Genomic DNA, 24,590 nt, shown 5'->3' with positions numbered 1-24,590 from the left:
GAGAGTCGAATGAGGAACACTGTTGGTTGTTTAAATCGCTAGATTTAATTACCTTAGAGTTACAAGTTTATGGTATATATTAAAATAATTAACGTAACAACACGCAATCTCTCAGAAAAATATTCTCATTCACGCGTGCTCGCACTCTCGTCGTTCCTTCTCCGTTTTGTTGCCTTCTCTTATTTAATCCTAACGCTCGAACGTGTCCATGAATTGTGGCCGAGGTGTGAAATAGAGCCGCCATCTTCGCCAACGATTGATTTATTGTGCAGAACGTCGGGTAACTATTGTTGTTTCCAAAGATTGCAACATTAATATCGATCACAACGGGAATTCGTATCAACGTTAGAAAATCCAGTGTCTCGCGAACGAGTTGTTTAAAAATAAAATAGTCATTGCATCAATCGGCGAACTAGTTCACACCTCGTCTGTCGTTAAGCTTGGTCTAACGATACCGAAAATACTGGTTTATTGTTTCATTTTGTTTCTCGTAGTTTATCGCTACGGTACCTGTGCCTTATCTCGTATTCGAAAATATCACTATAACATGGCGCGTGGTATGGTTTTCCGTCGCATCGATTCAGCTCGATCAAAGTAATCAGTGTGCTCCGTCAATATTCAACTTGCTTCTCGATACAAAAATCAATCGAATTCGTCGATATAATCATTACACAGAGACTATGTTAGTCGATAAAAAAAACCTGGCAACTCATCGATAAAGCTCGGAGATCGCAAAACAAGATCGAATCCGCTACGGTCGCGATGACGGTTAGAATTTATAATCGAGAACTAGCCTAACTGTGATACACTTGTCTAAAATTTCGAATTGTTATCCATTATCCGCGAGAAATCGCGAAAAACGCGGAAACAACGATGTTTGGCGTTAGCGATTTTTCTTTCTTAATGAAAAAAAAAGGGAGAGAGAATATCATGGAACTGATTAACGAGAAATACATTTGTTCGACGTCCATCTTTATTTTGCAAACGGTTCGATTAAGAACGATCTGTGTGAACGAGTTTCAGCGTCTCGAGAATTGCGACGAGGCGTCGGTTGGCTACGAGAACCTTAGAAATCCGTAAAAAATCGCGTAGAAACTGTAGATCGCCTTCTAAAAAAGAAGCCTCGTCAACGAAAAGAATGTCAACCGTCCGTGTTCGTTCGTTTCGTTATTGTTCGGGCGATTAGTTTTAGATTCGACTATGTAAATATATATTTGATTGTTTCCTTAGAACTTTTACACTTTCATTAGAAGGAAGTACGGTACGCTTCACCTCGGGAACAATTCTGTACGGCGATTCTATGTGTCTTCGGTTTCGCTATGCCGGAAAAGCAAATCGTCAATGGTATCGAGACAAGGAAATGTTTCATTTATCGTTCAAATAAATCTCTTCGAATGGGAAGATAGAAATAACAGAGACGTTTTTGTTGCTACTCGGAAGATTACCCGGTTTGGCGTTTCCCAGGGGGAAAAAAAAAATAAAACGATCGTCGTTAATCGCCAAATGATTGGTGTGAACGGTTCGTCGGTGTTCGGGTATTGCTTCGTGTGTGTTCGGATGTACAGCTTCGTCGATTAGGAACGTGTCATTAAAAGTTATGGTTGCGCCACAAGCTCGGATCGATGCATCCTCGTAAATGTAACTCCTCGTCGATAAATAATTGGCAGCTTTCGATTCAGTACTTTCGATACCTGCTCCCATCGGTCGAGAATCAACTTCGATTGTTCGTTACAGCGGAATATCCGGTTCGACGTGTAGATCTCTCGATTAACAATTGGTCCATTTTTGATCGTTCGCCGATTGTTACTGTTCGCTCAGAGGAAGTAGAACACCCAGTAGATCGCGTTGAACAGCATAAAGCTAACCGGGAATATGATCCGCGAATACTTGTCGATGATGTTCACGTCCTTGATCTTCGGCATCGACACCCGCAGCACGGACGCACCCCTTCTTATCGCGTGCAGAACCTGCATTTTTACGAAATATCAATCTCTCACTCCCTCGGGATATCCGCTTTATTTATAATAAAGAAAGAAAAGCAAAGCGACCGAATTTATTGTTTCGTATTCATATATTCGAAGACCATTTTATTATCAACTTAATGGTCTGTTTAATTTCATTCAATTATTATTTAAAAAATGTTTTGAGCTATACTAATTTGTCGAGGAGAGTTCAAAGAACAATTTAATATAAAACACAATTGTACAATTGTTATTGTTAAAGCATAGAGCTTTTCTAAAATTAAAAATATTCGTTTGCTTTCTAGGAATGATCGAAGATGAAAGTAGGTTGACGCGATCTCATGAAATAGTGATTAATAACTCGTACGTACCTTAGGCTTGTGATGCTTAGGCCCCCTGTATCTTAGGCCAATGTTTTTCCCGTGAGTGTTGTACGCAGCGACTCTGGAAATGCGAAAACTAGGGGGAAACTTGACCGGATCGTGTTCCCTCCCGGTTCCAGGAGTGGAACCGCCACTGATTAGGCCAGATCTGTTTCTTATGCTCGGTAAAGGTGACATTCGGAGATCCTGCAGCTCGATTATGTCCGCTTCCGTGGATCCTGGGAACGGGGAACTCGTCTTGCTTCCTGTCAAATTGTTTCGTTTAAAATTATTTATTGTTGTCGCCAACCCTTTCCACTCAAAGCCATTTTAACTCTGAATTTAACACAGCCTATTACGGTTCATTGCAGCTTCCATTTTCTACAACTCAAGTGCATTTCATATTGTGTATAAAATTGAATTTACGTGAATCGTAAAATCATATAATAATTTATAAAATAACTAAATTATTAGGAGAGCAATTCTAAGTGGCGAGTCGAGTGCAAAGGGTTAATCATATATGTATTGTATTAATTGGGAGTTTAATTATTTGATATTGAATTGTTTGGCTTTTCAGATGGTTAAGCCACTATCACAAAAATACGCAGGTGGCGTAAAAAAGCTCTGTCACCTGTTTTAGAAGTTATCACTTTTTTGTCGTCTGTCTCTTTCTTTTTCGTCTTCTTCTTGGCCCTCGCGCCCCAATACGTGTAGTTCACGGCCGCGTACTCTAACAGAGCCGCGAATACGAAGACGAAGCACATCACCAGGTAAATGTCGATTGCTTTCACGTAGCTGATACGTGGCAGTGAGCTACGCACACCCGTCGAGATCGTGGTCATCGTGAGTACCGTTGTGATACCTGCAAAATCACCGGAATCCATCAATCAGAATTCACTGCAGATCTTAGGATGTAATTCTTCAATTTTACAATTCTTATTTTGCGATGCAATACGTGTGATCGATAATAATGAATTCTATATAACAGAGTTAGTTAAATTTGATTTGCTTTCATGAAATTCATAAAATTGGTAAAACTGATAAAAATAGTATAACATTGGTAAAATTGTAAAAATAGCAGAAAAAGTAAAGAAATAGTAGAAATAGTAAAACAGTCAAAATAGTAACAATATTTAAAATATACAAGTAATAAATTATCTATAAATTTCCAGGTCAGAGTCATTCCAATAAAAAAAAGGTCTTCTTGGAGCAACAAGATTGAATAAACAATCTAAATGGAGCAAAAAATGTCTGGAATTGGTTTTCTTACGATTATATAATTCTCGATTGTTTACCAAGTGCTACTCTGGCGCTGGTGGCCTCGTGGTTGATCCAGAAGCTCACCCAGCTCAGCATAACGATTAGGATGCTGGGCAAGTAGGTCTGGAAAACGAAGTAGCCGATGTTCCTCTGAAGCTTGAAGCTCAACGAAAGTCTTTGATATATACCGGTGGCCAGCCTCTCCTTGCGATCGTTGGTCTCGTAGCCGATGATGGTGAACTGCGGCAACTCGGCCTCCTCGACACCGCGCACCGGAGTCTCTTTCCAATTCATCACCACGTCCATCACCGTGTAACCATCTGGCGAAACGGAATTTCGTCTTCGTTTTCTTTCGAAATCAATCTCGCTACTCTACTTACTTTGATTCGAACAATATTCTGTTTCTCTATATTTTTTAAATTTTGCCTAGCTGTCGCGTTTAAAACGTTTTGGGAAACGGGGGGGCGGACCACGATAGCGTGTAATTTATCGTTGCGAGTGTTTAAATATTTAATATATATTCGTTATATACTTAAATATTTAATAGAAAATATCAAAGGCTTTAAAATTCAAATTAAATATTATAATCGCAGATTTTACGGTGATTTTTTAGTCTCATAGCGAAAATTAAATTATAAATGGAATGTTAGTTTAAAAAAAAAAGAGAAATATTAATTTTTTAATTATGAAAATTATTTATTTTGTAAAGTGAATGTTTCTGATTGGAATGGAATAATTTCGTAGATCGGTAATAATGTTTATAAGTAGAAAATTAAATTGCGGTCAGTCGAATCGAAAGAGTTGCCAATTCCCGAATAAAATTGCGTTCCAGCGACAACTGGGAAAATTGAAGTTCGAGTGGAAGCCACTAGAGAGGTAGTATCGATCGTACAGCTCTCGATCTCTACGGTGCAGTTCTGCGAATCGAGCGGATAGTAGTGCAGATCCATCATGCAGGCCAGGGTCGTCGTAAATCTCATGCCATAAGTGACAGATCCGTCGCCGGACAGTCGGACGAGTTTATTACGCTCGGTCACGTCGTGCAAGAAGCTGCGAACAAACCGAAAAAAAACATTTCCTCTCACAGCCTCTTCAGATCTCGCGCGTGTGCGCTCGCCGATTCGAAAGCCCGCGCGCATCGAATTCAAATTTATACATCAACGGAGAACGGTGTTTCGCGGGAATTCCCGTAGAAAACAATTAATCTGGTAAATATAGTTAATTAGTTTGAGGGAAACGACGATGCTTTGCACCTTCTATAAGAAAGTTGAGCTAAAAGAAAAATAGAATTCAAGTTAACAACGAAAAGAAATTAAAGTAAAAGGAGAAACATTTCTACGAGTGTTTATCAAAACGAAGGAAGCTAGAAAATAAAAGATATTCTTTCTCGAACTCTCTAAATTTGATGTATCGTAACTTAATAAAAAATACTATTAAAAATCCTCGAAAGGACTGATCAGATTATTACTGCGAACCTGTTTTTGTCGTTGGCGAAGAAGGTGTCCGGGACCCAAATTTTCTCTGCGAAGTCTCCACTGAGGGTGAGCACCTCCTCCTCCTGGGAAAATGCTAGTCGTTCGTCCTTCCAGTACTGATTTAGGTACATCGTTATAGTGTAGTCCTGTCGAAAAATAGAACACCTTTCACATAATTTAGATTGCTTTATTACAGTATTAATATTTTCTTATTAATTTCTTTTCATTCAAAAATAATTTATTTTGACGGCATGCGTGTGTAATGACTATATTGAGAGCCTCGAACAATTGCTAAAACAATTTTAATTTAATTTAGAGCGGTGTTGAAATTGACAATTCAAATTAATAAATGATATATGTGTGTATAATTCACCATGTTAACTTCTGAGATGGCGTCGAAACTGGCTATAGTAAGGTCCATGCCCACCGATAAGGGTTCTCCTGAAATAAATGCAGTGTTCACATATTATTATGTAAATTGACGGATTTATAAATCTCCTAGAGTAATCTGTTTGAACGAGGTTAAACGGTGGACAAATGGGTCGAAAAATCGACGAGGATTGGGGGAAATTACGCAGCGTCGTTAAGCGGATTTGATGTTCGGTATGATCACTGGCCTGTAAAAAATTCGCAACCGCACTATTAAATTTCTTGACATCAATCTCAGTCCTCCACTGTTTCAACGTTCGGATATTAAGCTCTCGGTTAAAAATCAATGATCTTTTAAAATTTTCTTCGAGAAACGTACGCTGGCAAAATTCGTCCGATAAAATCACATTGCAATCAAATCGATTTGTACATTCTTCGTAGTTGCAATCGGAATTTTTAAAATTCGAACACTGTTTAAAATCGATTGAAATTCATTGTTTCTTTTTGTTACTTACCACCGAAATTTGGTCTCAGCCGAATGTCGTAGCCATCGAGAATCCGTGATATAGTCTGCGTCACGTTCTCCAATCTGTCAGACACCCCTGTGTTCTCGTAACTGGCCCTGAAAATATTTTCCAACAGCGATACTACATAATATGTAATATTAACAGTAGCATTATTAATATTAATATATATATATAATTTTCTAATTATTTCGGTTCTCTATTTAAAATTATAAAAATTGCGGCAGTAAAACTTACATTAAAAGGAAACGAAACTATATCAAATTGAATAAAACTAAGTGAAATTTAAAAAATACTATATAGGATTAAATAAAATGAAATAGAATTAAATAATGACAATTGATATTTAAGGAGCGATTACCAGGTAACCAGGTAGATCGTCTGCAGCAGTAAGACGACCTGCTGCAGCCTCGTCCTGTTCACCATTTTTCGAAAATCACGTCAGCGGGTAAAAGAGAACGTCATCTCGTTGGGTTCTTGCACCTCGTCATCGAGCCGCCAGATACTGTAACCAGAGAACCGACCCGATTTTTGTCCTTGACCTTTATTACATATGCATCCGCCAATTCTTCATAGTTCTATTTATTAATACGAAAGAGTTGTATTCATTAATTTAAGAGCGTTTTATTTATCAACGTAAAAACGTTATTAGTAACATTACACGTCAGTGTTAAAAATATTCGTCCAAGCAATCATTCCAAGGAGATGTTAAACAGTATATCTCCGACTACTTGACTAACGATATTAATTGTGAAGAAAAAATATGCAACTGTGATTCTGGACAATATGACTAATAAATTTCAAAAATGTGTTCTAGAAATCCGGAAGAAATGCTGCGTCGAGGCGGCAGCCTCGTCAAACCTCTGGCACTTAGTAGAAAAGACAACGATCTCACCTATCTTCGATCAGGCCGAACAAAGGAGCCATCGTGACAACGGAGTCAGACGTTAGCGGTACCTCGTACAAAAGGGAGAGTGTAGGTCTAGGCGTCCTTCGAAGGACATCTCGGTGCCCGAAGGGTTAGACCTGGCGGCCTGGAAAGGGTACGCGGTTCGCCACCGATCGGACAGGTCCCTCCACGAGCACTATCAACGTCGACGTGGTCGAGGATATCCTCCGACACTCGGATGCTGCGCACCACCCGCACCCCCACCTCCGATTATCACTCTTTCTCCACTAACCTCCTTTTTCCTCTCTCGGACTACGTTCGACCGCGAACCATCTCTGGAAAACTGGCCTCGTCGCCCCTGCGAGCTGCCACCCCATGAATCCTCGAGTCTCACTGACAATAGCTGTCACCCCGAGTCCTGGGCTCTGCCACTATCCTCCACCCTGTCGCCAGACCGTCCTCCATCACCTGGACCACCAGCCGATTCTTTCGCTATTTCGTCTTATTGCTCCGACCTGCTACGACAGCCCCATTTCAGCGCCCTTATTGGATGCCCTATCTGACGATTAATTGTGCAACGCGTATCTTGTCAAACGCTTGTCCAATGCATTTTGCTCTTTTGATTTTTTAATATGCTCGCACTTGGTCATTTATTTACAAGGTCAGCCCCGTTTCTACTTCCTGATCCAACGCGTGCGAACACTGATATTACGATTCTCTCGTGATTCGAGCAACTTCTCTACAGCAACAAGTCGTCATACCACTGTTCAGCACTCTCGGCACCCTTTCACGTTCACTAGGACACGGTCACAGCCCCGCTTCCTGCTTCCTTATCGAATGTCGAACGAAAACGGATCACCGTTACGTTTCCAAAGCTCCTATCGGCTTGCCCAATCGTTCTGTCTCGTCTTTACCTTACGGCGTACACTCGCAGCTTGATTATTTCTTGCTTATCGAACTGGCATTAATTTAACGAAAGTTCAGCACTTTCGCTGTCTCTTTAGGCGCCTCCCGTGCACGCCGCTGTTACTCTCGTCGCACCGTGTGCGACGTACAGCGTGTTCCGCCTTCCGATCTTCGAGCACAGCCTCATCTTCGCCTTTTTTATCGGATCGTTCGCTGGACAAAACAGCCGAGAGAAATCACAGATTATCACTTCCACGTATCGTCGTCCAGCACTCTCCCTTTCGCGAGGTGTTCCATCACTGTGTTTCACTTGGTGTCCTCTCGGGGGTGGCCTCATCCCCCGATGTTTCCCACCCACCCCGCCACCCCTCCCCCCTTTACCCCCTTCCCAGCCCCGTTTTCTCTGCCAATCCGTGCCACTCACCTATTTATCTTTCGCTTCTGTTTAGACACCGATAACGTCAGCCTGTGCTGCTGCTGCTGCTCCACGCTCGCCATACCTCGGAGGCTGCCGTAAAATGAACCACGCATGTGCAGCCCCGTTCCTACCCGCCGACCTACTGACACAGAGTCACGCTGTCTCTGGATCTCGATGCCGGGATCGAACGCTGGCATCCCCTCGACCCCGAACGCCGGGGGAGCCACGCTAACGTCGAGAGTCGTTAACCCTGGGCGATAGCCGCCCCATCGATCTCGGGCTCCCGATGTGCCAGCTTGTCGGAGATTCGATTTTTTTTTCACGGTTCTCGTCTTTTTCCCGATTTTCTCCGACCGAGCCGCCGAAGGTTTGCATCCGATGTTCTCAGACGGAGTCGGACGAAATGGCGGAGGGACGTCGTAGGTTATGTTTCCAAAGGTGGTTGTATGGGATATTTTTTTTTAGAGTTAAAGTAGAAGCTTCTAGCTTTAAAATGAGAAAAGGGAGATCTATGTACGATTCTTATTAACGAAGTTGTGGGCGATTCTATTTTACTACCCCTAGGACTTCGGCCTGTGGGGATATGCTGTCTCCGCTAGCGCGCTGTTTTATATTAAAGCGGGATTTCGAAAATATCAATTGGCGCAAATTAAAGTAGAAATTTCACCCATTAAAACGAGCTACGGTACATGATTGTAAGATTTTTTTTCAGTAAGTTACGGACGGTTCAATCTTCTCACCTTCTTGAAACGGTCCACGTCTGTTTGTCTCAAGAATCTGAAACTTCTTCTTGCACCACGAAATTTTTAAAAAATTGTAACTTTTAGCAGAGGTGAAAGCAGATGTTTCATCCTTTGAAATGAGCCACGACATGTCATCGTACAATTGTTTTTTAGAAAGTTACAAGATTGTCAATTTCTCATCCCCTATTTGAAAATATCACTAACAAGAGAAAACTGTCAAAAGAAAAATAGAGTAAACCATCATAAAAGTAAGCAATTTAAGGGTGGAAAAAACTAGAATCCTACCCTTTAAATATGACTATAGCCAATTCGTCGTACCATTTTTCTTCACAAAGTTACAACAGTTCGAACATCGTCGACCTTTCGTCGAAGGTTTATGAATACTTTGATATCAGATCGAGTTGATTTCTCATTTAATCTTTGGCAACATTTCGCATCAGTTTTTCCGAACCGTTCGTTTCCTTTAGAAAATTCGAAGGGTGCAAAGAAGTCTCTGGTTGAGCTGAAACGGGATCGGGCGAAAGTGTTTGAACAAGCGTCGAAGCTCAATTACAGCGACGCCGGGTTTTCGATTCGAGGCACGGCGCTCTTTCGAGTTTTTCTTTCATTATAATGTTGCCGATGTTGTCCTAGTTTTTCCTGAAGTACATATTTTTCAGAAGGAACCTGAAAGCCCGTGCTCGCGGATCCCTTCGGCGGATGCGACGTCAGGAACGTCGACGGAAGAAAGGTCGAAGTTGAGAATGAAAGTTGTCTCCCCTAGACCCGTTCTCCTTTGGAAAATAATTGACGCTCTTACGTGGAGCTAATTTGACCCGAAAATTAACGTTTCGTCTCATCTAACTAAAACATCTACCTATCTCTTTGCAAATATAATATTTATAATTTGCAAAGTCGAATCTGTGCGAGCGAAACTGAATAAATGCATATAGAAATTAAATATACATGAAAATGAAATGAAAATGATTATTAATAAATTTATACTAAAAAGAAAGGTAGTATAGAATAGTATGGAAAAAAAATAGGATAGTATAGAAAATTAATAAAAATATATTGAAGATAAATAAAATATATATTTGAGGTAAATAAATATATAACGTATAAGAAGACATTTTGATAGAAAATAATTAAGTATATTGTAATAATATAAGCACACTCATAAGTATATTTATATTTTCTTAATTATTAAGATATAATTATTGTAGTACTTCCCTATTAGAACATTGTAATTAATACATATTGTATCAATTTTAGGATATGTTAATATGCGCAACAAATTCAATATGTTATAAATATAAATAACAGAAGGAACTAGCGATAAAAGAAATAGGAATATTCGTTAACGCTGCTGAACGTAGGATTATTGGAGTTTGCGCGGCAGACTGTTTCGTCTCCCAGGTGGGAGATCCACGAGGATCTGTCACAAGAATATGTAGATCTCGTTCGCAAGTGCCGGTATTCGGTTCGAGGTTCTTCTATTTTTCGGCAATTATCCGTGCTACCTACGCAACCATATTCCTGGAAACCAGTCGCCGACATGTTCACGTGAGTCTTACTTCCCCATTTTTATTTTCTAAACACGTACGATACTGTCCGCCAGCCTTCCGTTAACAACTGCAAACGATAATTAAGCCAGCATAATTATTGAAAAAACGCAGTATTCAAAATAATTGAATCAATTATACAAAACAATATAAACAACTGAAAGATTTAGCTAGTATTATTAATGTACAATATCCTAAAAAACAATTTCGAAATTGACACATTCATAAAAAGACGAAATGAAATATTTAAGCGAAGATTAAAATCGCGATAAAATTCTCAAAGGGGATATGTTAAATAATTATTCAGCGAAACGTGTAATTTTACATTTGACAAAAACTTAAATGGCACACGATGTGGAACGTTGTTTCACGAACATATTGATTTTTGTAAAACGAAAGTGAAGCGAATTGTTTCTTTTTTGTATTCCCTTGGATATTGATAATTTTTGAAAAAGTCGGCGCGAAAAGAGATTCGCCTAAACGCCCGCAGTCTGATTGCTGCACGGATATTAGCAGCTCTCTCGGCTCTGTGTGAAAAAAAAAGGAGCGAGGTGTAATAAGCAAAAAGGAGCGAGCGGTTGGTAACGAAAAAAAAAGAGAGAAAAAAAAATACGGGAAAACAGAGAAAAAGACTGATTATTTTTTTTCGGCTATCGCGGATACACGTTTACCAGGAGTACTCGTACCACTTTAATTTCAGCTTTTCATTAACGGCTTGTGCCAATAGTGGCCACATTTGCGAGCCCGGCCAAACAGCTAACTCGGAATCTCGATCGGTGACAGAGCTTTCATTACTATAATATATTCCGCGATACGCTTCGATGTTTAATAAAGTTCAATTGTCACCGAGCCGACGACTATTTTATTTCTACGACACAAAAGCAAAAAGTGTGTACAATTCGAGTAAAATTAAGAATATGAATCTATTAATGATAAAGCTCTAAATACACTTATTGCAATTTATTTAACGAATAATTTCCATCCGCCTACGTAACAATTTCACATAAACAATACGAACGAATACAGTGGCTACCGAAATTTTAAATATATGTTCCATAATTTGTGCATTCACTTTCTTCGAATCTTGTAAATTTACTATATCGTTACATATTCGTGTAGCCTTTTTAAAACTGAACAAATTCTGTTTAAGCAGTTTCCCAAAATATCGCTTCCATCGAAAGTTATTACGAATTTAATTGTCCAAGTTATAGATTCCTGGATAGCCACGTGGTCGCGTCTATAGTATATGCTACTCCACGATACCATGAGTATTCAAATCACTGTAATTACTGACAGAGGCAAAATTTAACAAATCTGTTCGAACAAAAGTTGCTCTATTTTTTATGAGCAGTCTGGCTACGCGAAAATTATTGCAATATATTATTTAAACAAACGAGAAAATCACAAGATCATACGTTCGTGTAATAATCGGTGCCTAGGTGTTTCGAGATTATTTCGGAGCTATAGAAATTGTGTAACACATTGGGCAGTATGTAACACATGGTTTTAAGTGTCTGCGGCGGTACAGGGGGTTGAGGAAGCCTTGTTTTTCATAGTCCCTCTGTAAAATGGCACCGGAAGGACTCGAAGGGCGATTCTGACGTAACGAGGGAGAACGTTCACTCGAAAGATCGAGGGGTACCCTCGTCGGAAGTTGCTGAGTCCGCGGCTAAGGAGAGCTCTCTTGTACTCGTATCCCCCTTCTGGCCCCCTGCCGCCCCCTTCTCGACGGCCACCCACATGTGACCCTGTGCTCTGCCTATCTCCAGTTTCTTTTTTTCTACCGATCGTTCTTTAATCGTTCACTCGTTTATCTGCTCCGCTTACCCCCACCGCCGCGAACTTTGTTTTCCCCAACAAAACAATTGCTTTTGAGCAACAGCGCATTAAAAATTAAACAAAACAGTGGAATAATTTCAGTTAAATAATCGGGGCGGTGGAATTCTAATAAAATAACTTTAATACTATAATTTGCGTACAATAATTTCAATACTATAATTTGTATACAATAATTTGAATAAAAATAATTCCAGTAAAACGATTTTAGTGAAATAATTCGAATGAAAGAATTTGAATAAAATAATTTCAATGATTTAGAATAAAATAAAAATAATGTGTATGGAATTGGATGGCTGCTGGTGCCGAGAAGGGAATTAATCGTTTCTGTTACAGACTAGTGTTTCTAGTGCTACTGGCAATTAAGCACAGGAATTATGCCCTTGACGTTTCCTCCCCCTCTCCGAAAGGTTCCTCGAAGTCTGCGGCGAGTAGGGGTACAATGAACGACATTGTCTCGAAAAATATTACTATGGTGCTCGAGAACCTCTTGATGAATTATGAAAACAATCAGCTGCCCACTCACGGCAAGGGTAAAGTAGAGTGAACAGTTTGGCAACGACGTGCGACGCGTGTCCGAATTTCTTATTTTTCTCGAAATTATTGCGACGCCTCCCGTCCGGAACATTTTCATTCTTTTTGTTATCCACTTTATCCAAGAAGAAAGACAAATGGATTCGGTATCGTTCGGTCCGATCGTTCAGGATAATCCGGCTTATGCGAGAAAATCGTGTGTTCACACTCCGTCGCTTGACTCGCGGTTATAATTGGATTAACTTAATTGAGCAATTACAAGCAATTAATTTTTATCATATTTCCCACATCCGTCGGACCAATGAGAAAATTAAGCTCAACAGAGAAATCAATTAATCTTGGAAAATCGTCGGAACTAGGAAATACGAATGCAGGGATATTGACACATTAATTCAAAATTCATTCGTTATATTTCTTTGTCGATTTTTCTATGGTATATGTCTTTAGTATAAAGTCGTTAACGGTAGACCCTATCGCGTGCATCGTTTTCTAGGAAATCGATTCTTACGGCGTGCATCCAATATTGTTTCAAAACTAATTGAACAACCGACGAACTTCCCTCGTTAGCATTTTAAAAAATTCGTCTGCGGAAGCTGTCGCCGACCAAGCATATGCGACGTCAAAAACAAGTCACATATTAATAGACTTCCCTAATTAAATAGCATTCGATTACTTATTGAATATTATATCTCTATTTCTGTTCTACATAAAAATATAGAACAGAAAATATAAAATAGGGTCGAATGAAATTCAAATTAAAAAATACTACGTGCCATGAACGTTGATGTTTATAGTAACAGCAATAATTTTAAGTATTTAATGAATTAATTATTAAATATTATATCCTGATTTCTCTTCTATACAAAATAAAGTCGAATAAAATTCAAATTAAAAAATATTACAAGCAATAATTAAAATTATTTATCTATGGCCTCGCAGCAAAGGAATCTCGGTTTCGCTGTTATCATTTCTACATTGTTCCTGTTTGTTTAAACAGCGTTTCGGAGGGGGAAACTGGAGTGTGTCCAATAGTTATGCGGTTCGACAAAGCGTACGAGTTTCTTTTTCGGCAGAAACGAGCGCCGGCTATACATACATCATCGTACGGTTTCTGTTCGGTCTGATCTGTGTTACCGGAACAAACTGTCCATTTTCGGTGTCTTTCCGATCCGCAGAAGAGTTCGAAATTTCCTGCGACTGATGTTTACTCCGCGCGATACGTTTTCACTCTTTTCTGTCCGCCTACCGGTGCCCGCGGTGGCACGGCCCAAACATATCGGGTGCAAAATAAATATAAAACGGCCATCAAATGGGAGCGACGGTAAAGCGAGAATAAAATAAAAATAAAACGAAATTCTGCGAGTAAAAGTGAGTAGACACGACGGCGTGGACGATGCGCAAATAAACGATAAACAAATACGCGAAGGGTGTGGCACTTGATTCTCTTTGAGATATTTATTCCTTTTCATAAAATTAATAGATCTCCAGATTATTTTATAAAACGCTTTCTACAATTCTTGACAATTTTTTAATTTTATACATACTTGCATATAATCGAAATTTGCATTCTATTTTTATTCAGTGGAAATTTTGTTATTTAATTTTATATACGTTGCATCAGGAAGAAATTCGTCTTTGTTATTTTTCGTATTCGGATGTAAACAAAATTATTCTAGTGGAAAAATCGATTCGAAGATCACGGTGAGGGGTGTATCGATTTTGGATGATGATGATCGAGCGAAAAGAGAAAATAGGAAGCCGATACGAGAGAACTGAGGGACGGTAGGTTGGACCGCAGCCAGCCGAAGAAAAGTATCCTTCCGAAATTACCTTTATTCCCATCGTACGGCTTCAATTTTCCGCAATTTTCCCTGTTGCCCGTCGCGGAACACGGAAGCGGCTTACTAATGCTCCAAATTCGTCTGATCCGAAATCAGAGCACTTCGTTTCGCCAGCCGCGCACGGGGCTGTCTTCCATTTTAGTTTCGGTCGTTCGTACTTTCTATTTTTCCTCCCGATAAACAGATGCAATGAGTTCGGATGGCGATCGTGTCAGAGTTCGAATCACGATCAGAGTGATAAAGTAATATCGTGAGCCGATGACATCTAATTACTGCTGATGACTAATGTTTGATCCGCGCGCAGACAGGCGTCACGAGTTGCACAGCTGTTCGATAATTTCCATCCTCGATTTGTACGATGCCTATAAAAAATGTTGTATAAATAATTTTATGTTATTTTCATTTTTATTAATTATTATATAGTATATTATTATATTACATAGTTGCGTACTTGTAGTAATGCCTTTATTAATTGTTATGCGATTATATATCTGTATTAATACTTTTATTAGCTGTTTAATAATTATTATAATCAATCTTATTACTATTTTTATGATCACCAGGTATACCCACGGTGGTGAAGACGAATATTTTGATAAGAAGCATGGGGCCTGTGTCCGAACTCGACATGGTGAGTCGGAAATGTAAGAATACCTTAGCAATATTTTTTAATCACTATGTTTTAAGTGAAAATTTTGAAAACTGAATTTTTTAAAACACCTCAAAGTTATTGTTGTTACAGGACTATTCAATGGACTGTTACTTTCGACAATCGTGGCGAGATTCTCGTTTGAGTTTTCTAGGTCCGATCAAATCTCTGAGTCTCAGTATCAAAATGCTGGAACGTATATGGCGGCCGGATACATATATTTATAATGGGAAGCATAGTTACGTGCATACCATTACGGTTCCCAATAAATTATTGAGAATCTCGCAGGACGGCGATATCTTATACTCTATGAGGTATTCTGTACCATATTTCCTACAATATCTAATAATTAATCCTTAGCTAAATACTTAATCTTATTTTATAACAATTTTAATCTGAAAAATAGACTTACTATAAAAGCAAAGTGCCCCATGGAGCTCAGAAACTTCCCCATGGACCGGCAATCGTGTCCGTTAATTCTTGGAAGCTGTGAGTATCATTTAATATATTTTACAATGTTTATTAAATCACCATTTTAGTCGTACTTGAATATTTAAACGGTACATCATTTAAATATCAATCGGAATAAAGTATAAGAAATACCTTCTCGAATTTAATCAACTTTTTAATCTATATTTCATTTCGAGGATGCCGTCTTTCCGTGTCCGCGCGAAAGAATGCACGTGCAGCGCAAACATATAGGCATTGTCCATAGATGCAGCCGGCGTTTTATAGCCGACATAAACCCTTTCCAATTGGAACTCCACTCGCGTCGTTCCTTGATTTTCGTATTCGTGTCCGATATAATTCGTCAGCTTTATTATTTTCCAATGCTCGGAAAATTTAATATTCTGGAACGTTTCATCGTTTGCCAATACTCCTACGCTTTACATATGTAAATATTCATCTTTCGTCCTTTGTCCAAATAAATTAAATGTTTCTTTGTTCATAACGACACACGGTACATTACAAAAATTCGAGTGTCCAGAAGAGATACCCGGCATCGTGTCTGTAATCATTTTTCGCATACTCGAGCAGCTATTAATTATTTATGAAGAATTTAACATTTCATGACGATATAACGAAGCTTCTTTCGACGTCTGTACAGCGCCAGTTCGTCCAGTGGCAAGACGCTCAAACTGTTCGTCAGATTCGATCGTCGATAATTTGGCGAATAGTTTGAACCTTCTGTTGTAAAATGGCGCCACCAATGTGTTCTGCAATTACCGACTACTCTTCTTTATCGGTCACGTTGCCCAACAGTTTGGGCGTTTTAACACTGGACTCTGCTGTCGTGTAAATAATCTTTGCCGAAATATCGTTGCTTTCTATGGAGAATACGGTACGAATCATTCTTCGATATTTGATATTTGTATTACAATACATGAAATGGAAAATGATCTTATTAACTAATTGATTGCAACTCGGATATGCAGAATGAATCGTTAATTAAAAGCTTAATATATTTATGCGATTAGATGCGTACACATCAGGGCAATTAGTGTACGAATGGCAAGAAGGTTCTTCTGTAAACTTCGTGCCGGGAATGGCTCTTTCGCAGTTCGATTTAATGGGTTCGCCGTATAGAAATCTAACTTATTTTCGACGGGAGGGTGAGTTCTCGGTTCTCCAGGTCTCCTTTAACCTGCAACGGAACACAGGGTATTTTCTTATTCAGGTTAGACAATTTTTACATCTCCTTATTTGCAGAAATCTTACAGTTAAACAAACAGCAAGATTAATCTGTTAAATTATTTTATAATCGAAAAATCTGCTGAATAATTTCTTCAATTATTTTATAATCTGTTTAATGATCCGTATAATGTATAGTAGTAAAGTTAGTAGTTAAATTCATTAAATTTTCCGTGAATTTATGTGAGTTTATGTACAGGTTTATGTACCCTGCGTCTTGATAGTGGTGCTTAGTTGGGTGTCGTTTTGGATCCATCGCGAAGCGACCAGTGATAGAGTTGGATTAGGTGACTGTAAAATACAAGGATTTGAGAAATCTTTACTGAAAATCATTTAATGAATTCTGTAGATCATTGATTTTACTTTGCAGGTATCACCACTGTGCTGACATTATCGACCATCAGCCTCGATTCTAGGACTGATTTACCAAAAGTCAGATATGCCACTGCACTCGACTGGTTTTTGTTAATGAGTTTCGGCTACTGTATCGCCACCCTTTTGGAATTCGCTGGCGTACATTATTTCACAAAAGTGAGAAATTTTGAAAATAAATTATGAAATTCCGCTATTAACTAATCTTCCTCGATAATTTTATAAAAATGTTTTGCTAAGGTTGGCAGTGGAGAGATTCCTATAGACGAGGAAGATCTTGAAGACGACAGTGAAGTTAATTACGACGGGTTCTCTAGTATTGGACCCTGCAGCCCTCAGACGGTTAACCCGCCAACCATAATCGATGTACCTCGTCGGGGTAGTTCCTTAATCTGCGACGTCTACGATTGCAATGTATAAAAATTCTCTTTTTAATTATCAATATTGTTAAACATTTTTTAATACATTTGATACTCGTATTAGGAGTCAATGGCCTATGGCAGAGGGTCAATGACAGTGGCCGTCGCGTCCAGACCATCGACAATGGAACGTCAAACGCAAACGGAAGTGTGGATACCAAAATGGCGACAGTTCCTTTACTGTCTCGCTGGCGACGAAGCGTTCAGGTGGCAAATTTTCAACGTCGAAGTAAACGTAATTCGAATGGAATTATTTAATCAAGTTATTCGCACTACTGTGTTCGCAGGAGGCGCAGACAAAGGGAAGCCGCGGGAAACTGCAAGAAGAGGGGGGAGAATATAGCGAGACACATAAATAGCGTTTCCTACATCGACAGAGTAGCGAGAGTAGTGTTCCCGACATCATTCGGGCTGTTGAACGTTTGTTATTGGGTGATCTATGTCACGTACCAAGAGGAATTTAAATGGCAAGATCCACCGATTGGTTCAATCTCTCATAAATAACTCTGTTCTACCGCTATCAGAGATCTGTAATTAAATAATAGTTGCGACAAGAAAACTGGATGAAATACCATCGTCTAAAACATTTACGTTCGTTACTAACTTAGGTTAATATACCATTCTCCGAATGTTCTAAGTGGGCGTGACCTAGCGGCTCCTAGGCGGCGAACGCCGGAATCTGTAAGAAAACGCAGGGACAGGCAACTGAACAACGTTCCACGCTTACGTTTTTATTGTAATAGATTGTATTGAAATTTGTCGCATTCTTTTGAAAACAAAAAGTGTTGTCCGTCCGCTTCGTTTCGTCTCTACAATATGATTTTCTCCCTTAGTTCATTTCTCTCTCTCTCTCTTTCTTGTTCTCTCTCTCTCTCTCGTTCTTACAATTCAATGCACAACAAGTTGTCCCAAGATTCGTGAGATATACCGTACGTTTTCATACGCCTGCGACGGCGTATAACAAAATTCGACATAGACTACAACAACAACAACACTCTTACCAGAACGCAGAAATATCCGCTCGCTGTCCCATTCACACGAGAATACGATCTACAGGCTCTATCACGATGTGAATATATACACGATGCCATTGGCGTCGCTAAAAAAGAAATGTTCGCAATCGTTCAGTTTCTTCTCTTTCCCTCACATTCTCGCATACTCTTTTTTTACCCGACATATGTACTTTTTCTTGCTTCCCCCCACCCCCCACCCCAACTCTTACTTTCTCTCTCTCTCTCGCTCTCTTTTTCTCTTTCATTCTTTCTCTCGCTCAATCACTCTCTCCCATGCTCGCGTAACTCTATGTACAATTACCATTCGTTTAGGATGTTAGTAAATAATAATTAGTATCGTACGTTCTACGCTGTAAACAGTTTAACAGTTCTGCTTAAACGCTACAGTGCTAAGTAATTTCGTTAATTACTTATATCACATTGTTCATGTACACATAATATTTTTCTGCATATACTTATCCCCCCTCCCCCCTTACCCTCCCTTTCCCCCCGGATCGTCCACCATCTCTTCCTTCGCGGACCGATGCGAGCTCTATGTACAAAAAGGACAAGAGAAATCATGAAACGGATATATAATATATATTGGTGGTCGCCGTTTTGTACCCGCGCAGCGAACCTGTCTGGTTTCTACACCGCTGAGCGCAAACCGGTTGGCACTCGGCCTAACCTCGAAAACGCTCCTAACCTCTGAAAACCTCTTCTTTCTTTTTTCTTGCTTACGCTGGTCTCGGGACTGACACGAAACAGCCAGACACGAAGTTAAACGAAATATCGTTGACGCATTGTAATGACAAATTTCTCTCTCTCTTTCTCTCTGTGCTCGTAAATGTGTAACGATAACATAAAAGACAATTTACATTTGGTAAATTCGAATCGACCGCTCGGAATGCCCCCCATCTATTACGATTATGTACAACGATTGCACGATTTCGGGATCGGATCGAACGAAAGTGCGAAAATCACGGTTTCGGAAAGTCTTTACGCTTCGTATGTAGCCACGTCAAGGAGGGAAATGAAATGACTAGTGCGCACGCGCGAGCGCAGAATTTTGCTTCTTTATCCAGTTGCAAATTTCGAGCGATGCAAACAAATAATACGTTTCGTTCGTCTTTTGTTGCTTTGAATCCGATCTACGTGGAATATCGTTGGGATATTTGTTCTCCAAGCTGGCGTTGGTCTTGCTCTATAAAAAAATATATAGCGTATGCAGAACGGAAAGACAATCGTAGACACAGCAGTGTTTCGAAGATAGTCTTTGTAAAAAAACTATCCCTGAAAATTGCGGTTAAAATTTCACTTTTGAAAAGAAATTTTTACACGTTCGTACAGCCACCGTGAAACTGAGTATCTTTTGTTGGAACCATTTTTTCAAATTGCGCGCACGTCGAAGACTATACTGGTTTATGTGGAAACCATAGGCGGAAGTACGCAGGGGGCAGCCGAATAATTGAAATCATTAGAACTCTTGGTACATACATGCGGAATTTTGGGAAACTGTTCGAACAAAATCTATCCAGTTCGGCGAGAGCTATTCAAATATGAAAGAATTTTGTTTCTAATATGTAAAATAATTCTTTGTTTTCCGAAATATCGCTGTATCGATTTCGAAGTATACGAACGATTGACGCCGCAGAAGAATTCGTATTTGCATTCTATAGACCAGGTCTCGTGGCTGGTGTATATTGTACAAATAAAGCGTGAAAAAGTCACCGTAGTTATCAGATTAAAATAACAACATCGCAAATGATTGGCAATGCTTCGGATCAAGAATAACGAGTAAAAAAGTCATTTTCGTAAAGTATACGTAAAAGAAATTCGTCCTTTCGAAAGTAGTTCTCGAAACGAACACTTTTCAAAGATTGTCGAATATACAAATGTAATAATGAATCAACTAATCGATGAAATTAATGAAATTAATCGTTGATCAATAAAAAAATAAGGAACAAGAAAAAATTAGTACGAACACTTTGCAAGAATGTACAATTGAACTGACTTCATTTCGTTGTCAATCTATTGTGTAATTTTCTTCTTATTTTTTTTAGAGAAAAAGACAGACATGTACGAAAAACTTTGATATATTTCTAATCGAAGGATCGCCCTCGATTCATTAGGAATTGCATGTTTTATCGTACAGCACGTTATGCACGATGGGCTACTGATTCAGTAGCGTTGCTAGTCGAAACATCTACTAATTTAGTAGTACTATCGTCGCTAAAGTTTATAATTCATCGTGCTCGATCCGTTTCACGCGAAACCGATACTCTGTTCAAGCGTACACGACTCCATCCCGTATAGCTCTCTATACATCTTTCGTTATTGCTAGTCTGTTTCTCGTCAAATAGTTGCTATCCGGCTACGAACCACCGATATACGATTCTCCCTCGTCGGCAATACACCCATGAGACACAACCAAACGCCGTTGCTTGTATTATTCGACCTAGAGGCGTTGCCGATCTCCCCCTCCGAGGCAAGGCTTCAAAAATTGAAACTGATAATTTCCCCAAGCGATTCTAGTAGACGCTCTGTCGAACTAGGGTGACATTTTCCATCGACATTCCGGGCGTGTCGTTCCCGAAATAAAAATGAAAAACAACGATTTCACTCTCCGCTAACCAATAACTTAGTAAAAACCGACGCAGCGCCCACGCACTTTACATACATACATCATATATCAGCTTGATTGACTGACCGAGCCATCGATTAAATAATTTAAAAAATAAAAAAAAGAAAAAACAAGATGTACATGTATGCGTACGCAGATACGAGTAATAATAATACTAGGGTATAATCCATGATATCTGAATGAGACCGTTAATAATCACACTTCACTCTCCCTCCTATCAACATTATTTTTCTCCTTCACAAATTCTAATCAATTTGAATTGAATTGATTCCGTGATCCTCAGACCTTTCTGTCGCGAGAGAGCTTGCTTTTTCATTATCTTTCTTCTTGAAATGTTAGAGGGTGAAATCTACAGTTCAAGAAGATCGAAACTGCCGGCGATTCGAGGATATCGCGATCGCGCGCAACAAAAATCGTTAACGCATCCATGGGAGATTATTTCATCGACTTATGATCAGAATTTTTTGTCGAATTAACGGTCTCGTATCGAGTATATCGAAAGAAAGCTCGAAAGCTCAACGTAGAAAGCGATTTAAAATAGTACGGTGAACGGTCACGTGATATACAAGCCGTTCAGGTCCCAATGCGCGTGCACCCATTAACGACCTAACCTCTAAACACCATTGCTCTTTCAATATTTCCAAGTCACAGCTGAGCGTCATTGAAACAAATAAAGTCGAGACGAACGCATTCAGACTGACGATCAATATTTTTTACTGCGACGAGATCTTCGCGCATTTTTTCTTTCTTTTTTTTTTTTTTGGTCGGTCCGAGCTGAACCATAAAACTTTGTTCTTGTTGATCGCGAATCCTGAATACGTTCGAGGGCCAAGTACACACAGTGCGTGCTCATTTATATTTGTAAAATAAATATAAGCGAATAAATACTCGAGCACATGATAAACGTCCACCGTGTCTTCCCGCGGCATGCTCTCGACGTGACAGAAATTTGTACGATCCAATTTCTCGAGAGTAAACATAGGCGTTTGATAAACGTTTCTCCACAGCCACTGTATACGTTAATTTAAAAAAGAAAAGAAAGCACGAGCGTATACCGTCCATCCGATTCCCAAGACTTTGATTAAGAAACCAATCATGTCGTGCGAATTCATTAATTTAACATCACTCGAAGCACAGTCGTATTTGTTTTCTCCGCTCCCATCAACCTCCCCGATTGCGCGCCAGTATCGCGAAATTTCAAAATCAATTTTAACATTTACATAACAACGTCTATATGTACAAAATTCAATTTCTATATCTCAGCTGCCCTGACGAATTTTTACAAAATCAAGATTAAGCAACAGCCAATATCCAAGAGGGCGCGATTTCACAGTGATCATTAATTATTTACGCATTCGATCGATGCGTATCGACTTAACGAAAATTTAGACCAACAGGGTACCGCACGCAACCGGCAAGTGAAACAAAAGCCACCCAACAGCTCTTTAATCGGTTCAAAGACGCCAGAAGATTTCGAATGATCCCTAGACCGACGTCGCATAGGCGCAGGATCGTCTCCAGAAGATCTCTAGCCAGACGCATCCGCGCGCGTATTAACCCTTAAACGGTAGATTATTTTTACAACCATACTATTGACAATGTATACGACAACTCTGAGCTTTATTCGATAGTTCTTCAAATCATCTACGATAGTTCATTCAAATTAAAATCAATTTAAGGGACTTATTTTTTCGCAGACTTATTAGCCCTTGTTATTTCGAAAACAACAGCAACTTATCGTATTCTCTGGGTCAAAGCGAACCCTGCGACTGCGGGGAGAGGGTTAACACGTATACCATGTATCCATGAGACCTCAGCGTCGGGATCTTCTGGCGATTCTCTAGTTCACTCTGTGGAAGAGCTCGAATTTCAAACACGAACGAACGCAAGTTAGAAATAGAAAAGTTTCCTCCCGTATCAAGAGTAGACAACCGGTCCGCGATCCAGATCGCATATCCGCGATCTCTCTGTCTCGCTTTATCACGTGGTTCCCTCACGCGGCGGTCGGTCGCGAGACTCGCCGTTGACGTTCGATAGACGTCGGATCATTTCTCAAAGGAACTTCAGCTTCCTTTGATTCTGTCAGACGGTCGAGTGCGTGGTCGACGAGGGCTGCGTGCTGGACGCCGTGGTCGACTGCGGACTGGAGGTTGACGGTGAACTGACCACCACGACTGGCTTCACCAGGGTGGTGGTGTTGATGTACTGAGCGTTCACGATCGGCATCTGCGCGACCGACTTTAGGATCGGCGTGGTGATCATCTTGCCGGCCAGGCTCGAAGGCGCTATAATGTGCGCCGTCATCTGACTTCCTTGGGAGACCACGGTCATCGGCGTAACGATCGGCGTCAGACCCGATAACGGTGTGTGCGAGCCGACGATGTGGGCGATACCCTCTGTGGACGGAGCGTTCTGCATCACCGTGGTCGACCCTGGCTTCCCCGCCGTCGTCTGTAGCGACACGCCCGCGTGGCTCAGCGTCAACCCTGCCATAAGACCAATGAGAATTAGAATGCCATCGAATTGCTATATCCAAAGTATTGATAGAAGATACGATCACGTTTGTAAACAAAACGCTGACCTTCTACGCATCGGAAAACACATACAGAAAGATAACAGTCGCAATAATTAATCGTATTTAATGCTACGATCGTGTAAAAAGTACAAAAATGAAGGTACGGGATTTATGAAACAGAGCATAATAAAGTGGAACAGATAATCGTGTACAGTACACAAAAATATAGTTAAAAGTAAATGTTGGTCACTTCTGAATCTGTGCTGGCTATTAACAAACCGCCTAACCCTGACCACTTTTGCACAGCGTGACCATTTTTTGTAGCATCATAGTGTTAAAGAGGCGCTAAATCTTAAGTAAGACACTTCTCGCCTTTTTACAATGCGTGTTTTAAATGCTTTCAATAGAATATACATTTAAATTTCGATTTTCTCTATTAACGGGGATTTGAACCAGGGATATAGAGATCCTTCGACCCGAAGATAGTGCCTTAATCGACACAACCATCAGGTCTCTGACTACCTCGTCGGCTCTAAAATCGTTATAACCATTGCAAGCATTTATTTGTATCGCATATTTAGTAAGTAACACCTAATAATTAATTATCCACAAAATAAATACATAGAAAACAATTACGGATTTAAT

The 24,590-nt window shown here is 39.8% G+C and overlaps 3 protein-coding genes across 9 annotated transcripts in view; 1 reads left to right on the top strand and 2 right to left on the bottom strand.

Annotated features, from left to right (window-relative positions):
- Positions 1-80: 80 nt before the first annotated feature.
- On the bottom strand, positions 81-6,389 carry Lcch3 (Ligand-gated chloride channel homolog 3). The gene is made up of 9 exons (XM_078185412.1): positions 6,313-6,389; positions 5,943-6,049; positions 5,432-5,499; positions 5,059-5,204; positions 4,476-4,633; positions 3,619-3,903; positions 2,955-3,185; positions 2,333-2,589; positions 81-1,967 (listed from the first exon to the last, which is right to left on the bottom strand). Exons 1-9 carry the CDS (start codon positions 6,375-6,377, stop codon positions 1,815-1,817), a joined length of 1,470 nt encoding a protein of 489 aa, XP_078041538.1. The 5' UTR covers positions 6,378-6,389; the 3' UTR covers positions 81-1,814.
- Positions 6,390-10,382: 3,993 nt separating this feature from the next.
- On the top strand, positions 10,383-18,447 carry LOC144472208 (gamma-aminobutyric acid receptor subunit alpha-1). The gene is made up of 11 exons (XM_078185098.1): positions 10,383-10,452; positions 12,624-12,820; positions 15,226-15,293; positions 15,405-15,625; positions 15,718-15,800; positions 16,790-16,989; positions 17,203-17,290; positions 17,374-17,534; positions 17,616-17,789; positions 17,859-18,001; positions 18,082-18,447. Exons 1-11 carry the CDS (start codon positions 10,445-10,447, stop codon positions 18,296-18,298), a joined length of 1,560 nt encoding a protein of 519 aa, XP_078041224.1. The 5' UTR covers positions 10,383-10,444; the 3' UTR covers positions 18,299-18,447.
- Positions 18,448-18,517: 70 nt separating this feature from the next.
- The window catches only part of LOC144472207 (uncharacterized), a 28,650-nt gene continuing 22,577 nt past the window's right edge, over positions 18,518-24,590 (bottom strand). For all 7 annotated transcript variants that reach the window (XM_078185091.1, XM_078185093.1, XM_078185092.1 and 4 more), the window contains one exon: positions 18,518-23,916. In XM_078185091.1, the coding sequence (XP_078041217.1) occupies positions 23,513-23,916 (404 nt within the window). In that variant the 3' untranslated portion in view covers positions 18,518-23,512. The remainder of the gene's footprint in view (positions 23,917-24,590) is intronic.

The sequence above is a fragment of the Augochlora pura genome, chromosome 7 (genome assembly GCF_028453695.1).
Source record: "Augochlora pura isolate Apur16 chromosome 7, APUR_v2.2.1, whole genome shotgun sequence".
In the NCBI taxonomy this organism is placed as follows: domain Eukaryota; kingdom Metazoa; phylum Arthropoda; class Insecta; order Hymenoptera; family Halictidae; genus Augochlora; species Augochlora pura.
The sequence above is the reverse complement of the archived record's forward strand: the minus strand, read 5'-3'. Positions and strand labels throughout refer to the sequence as shown.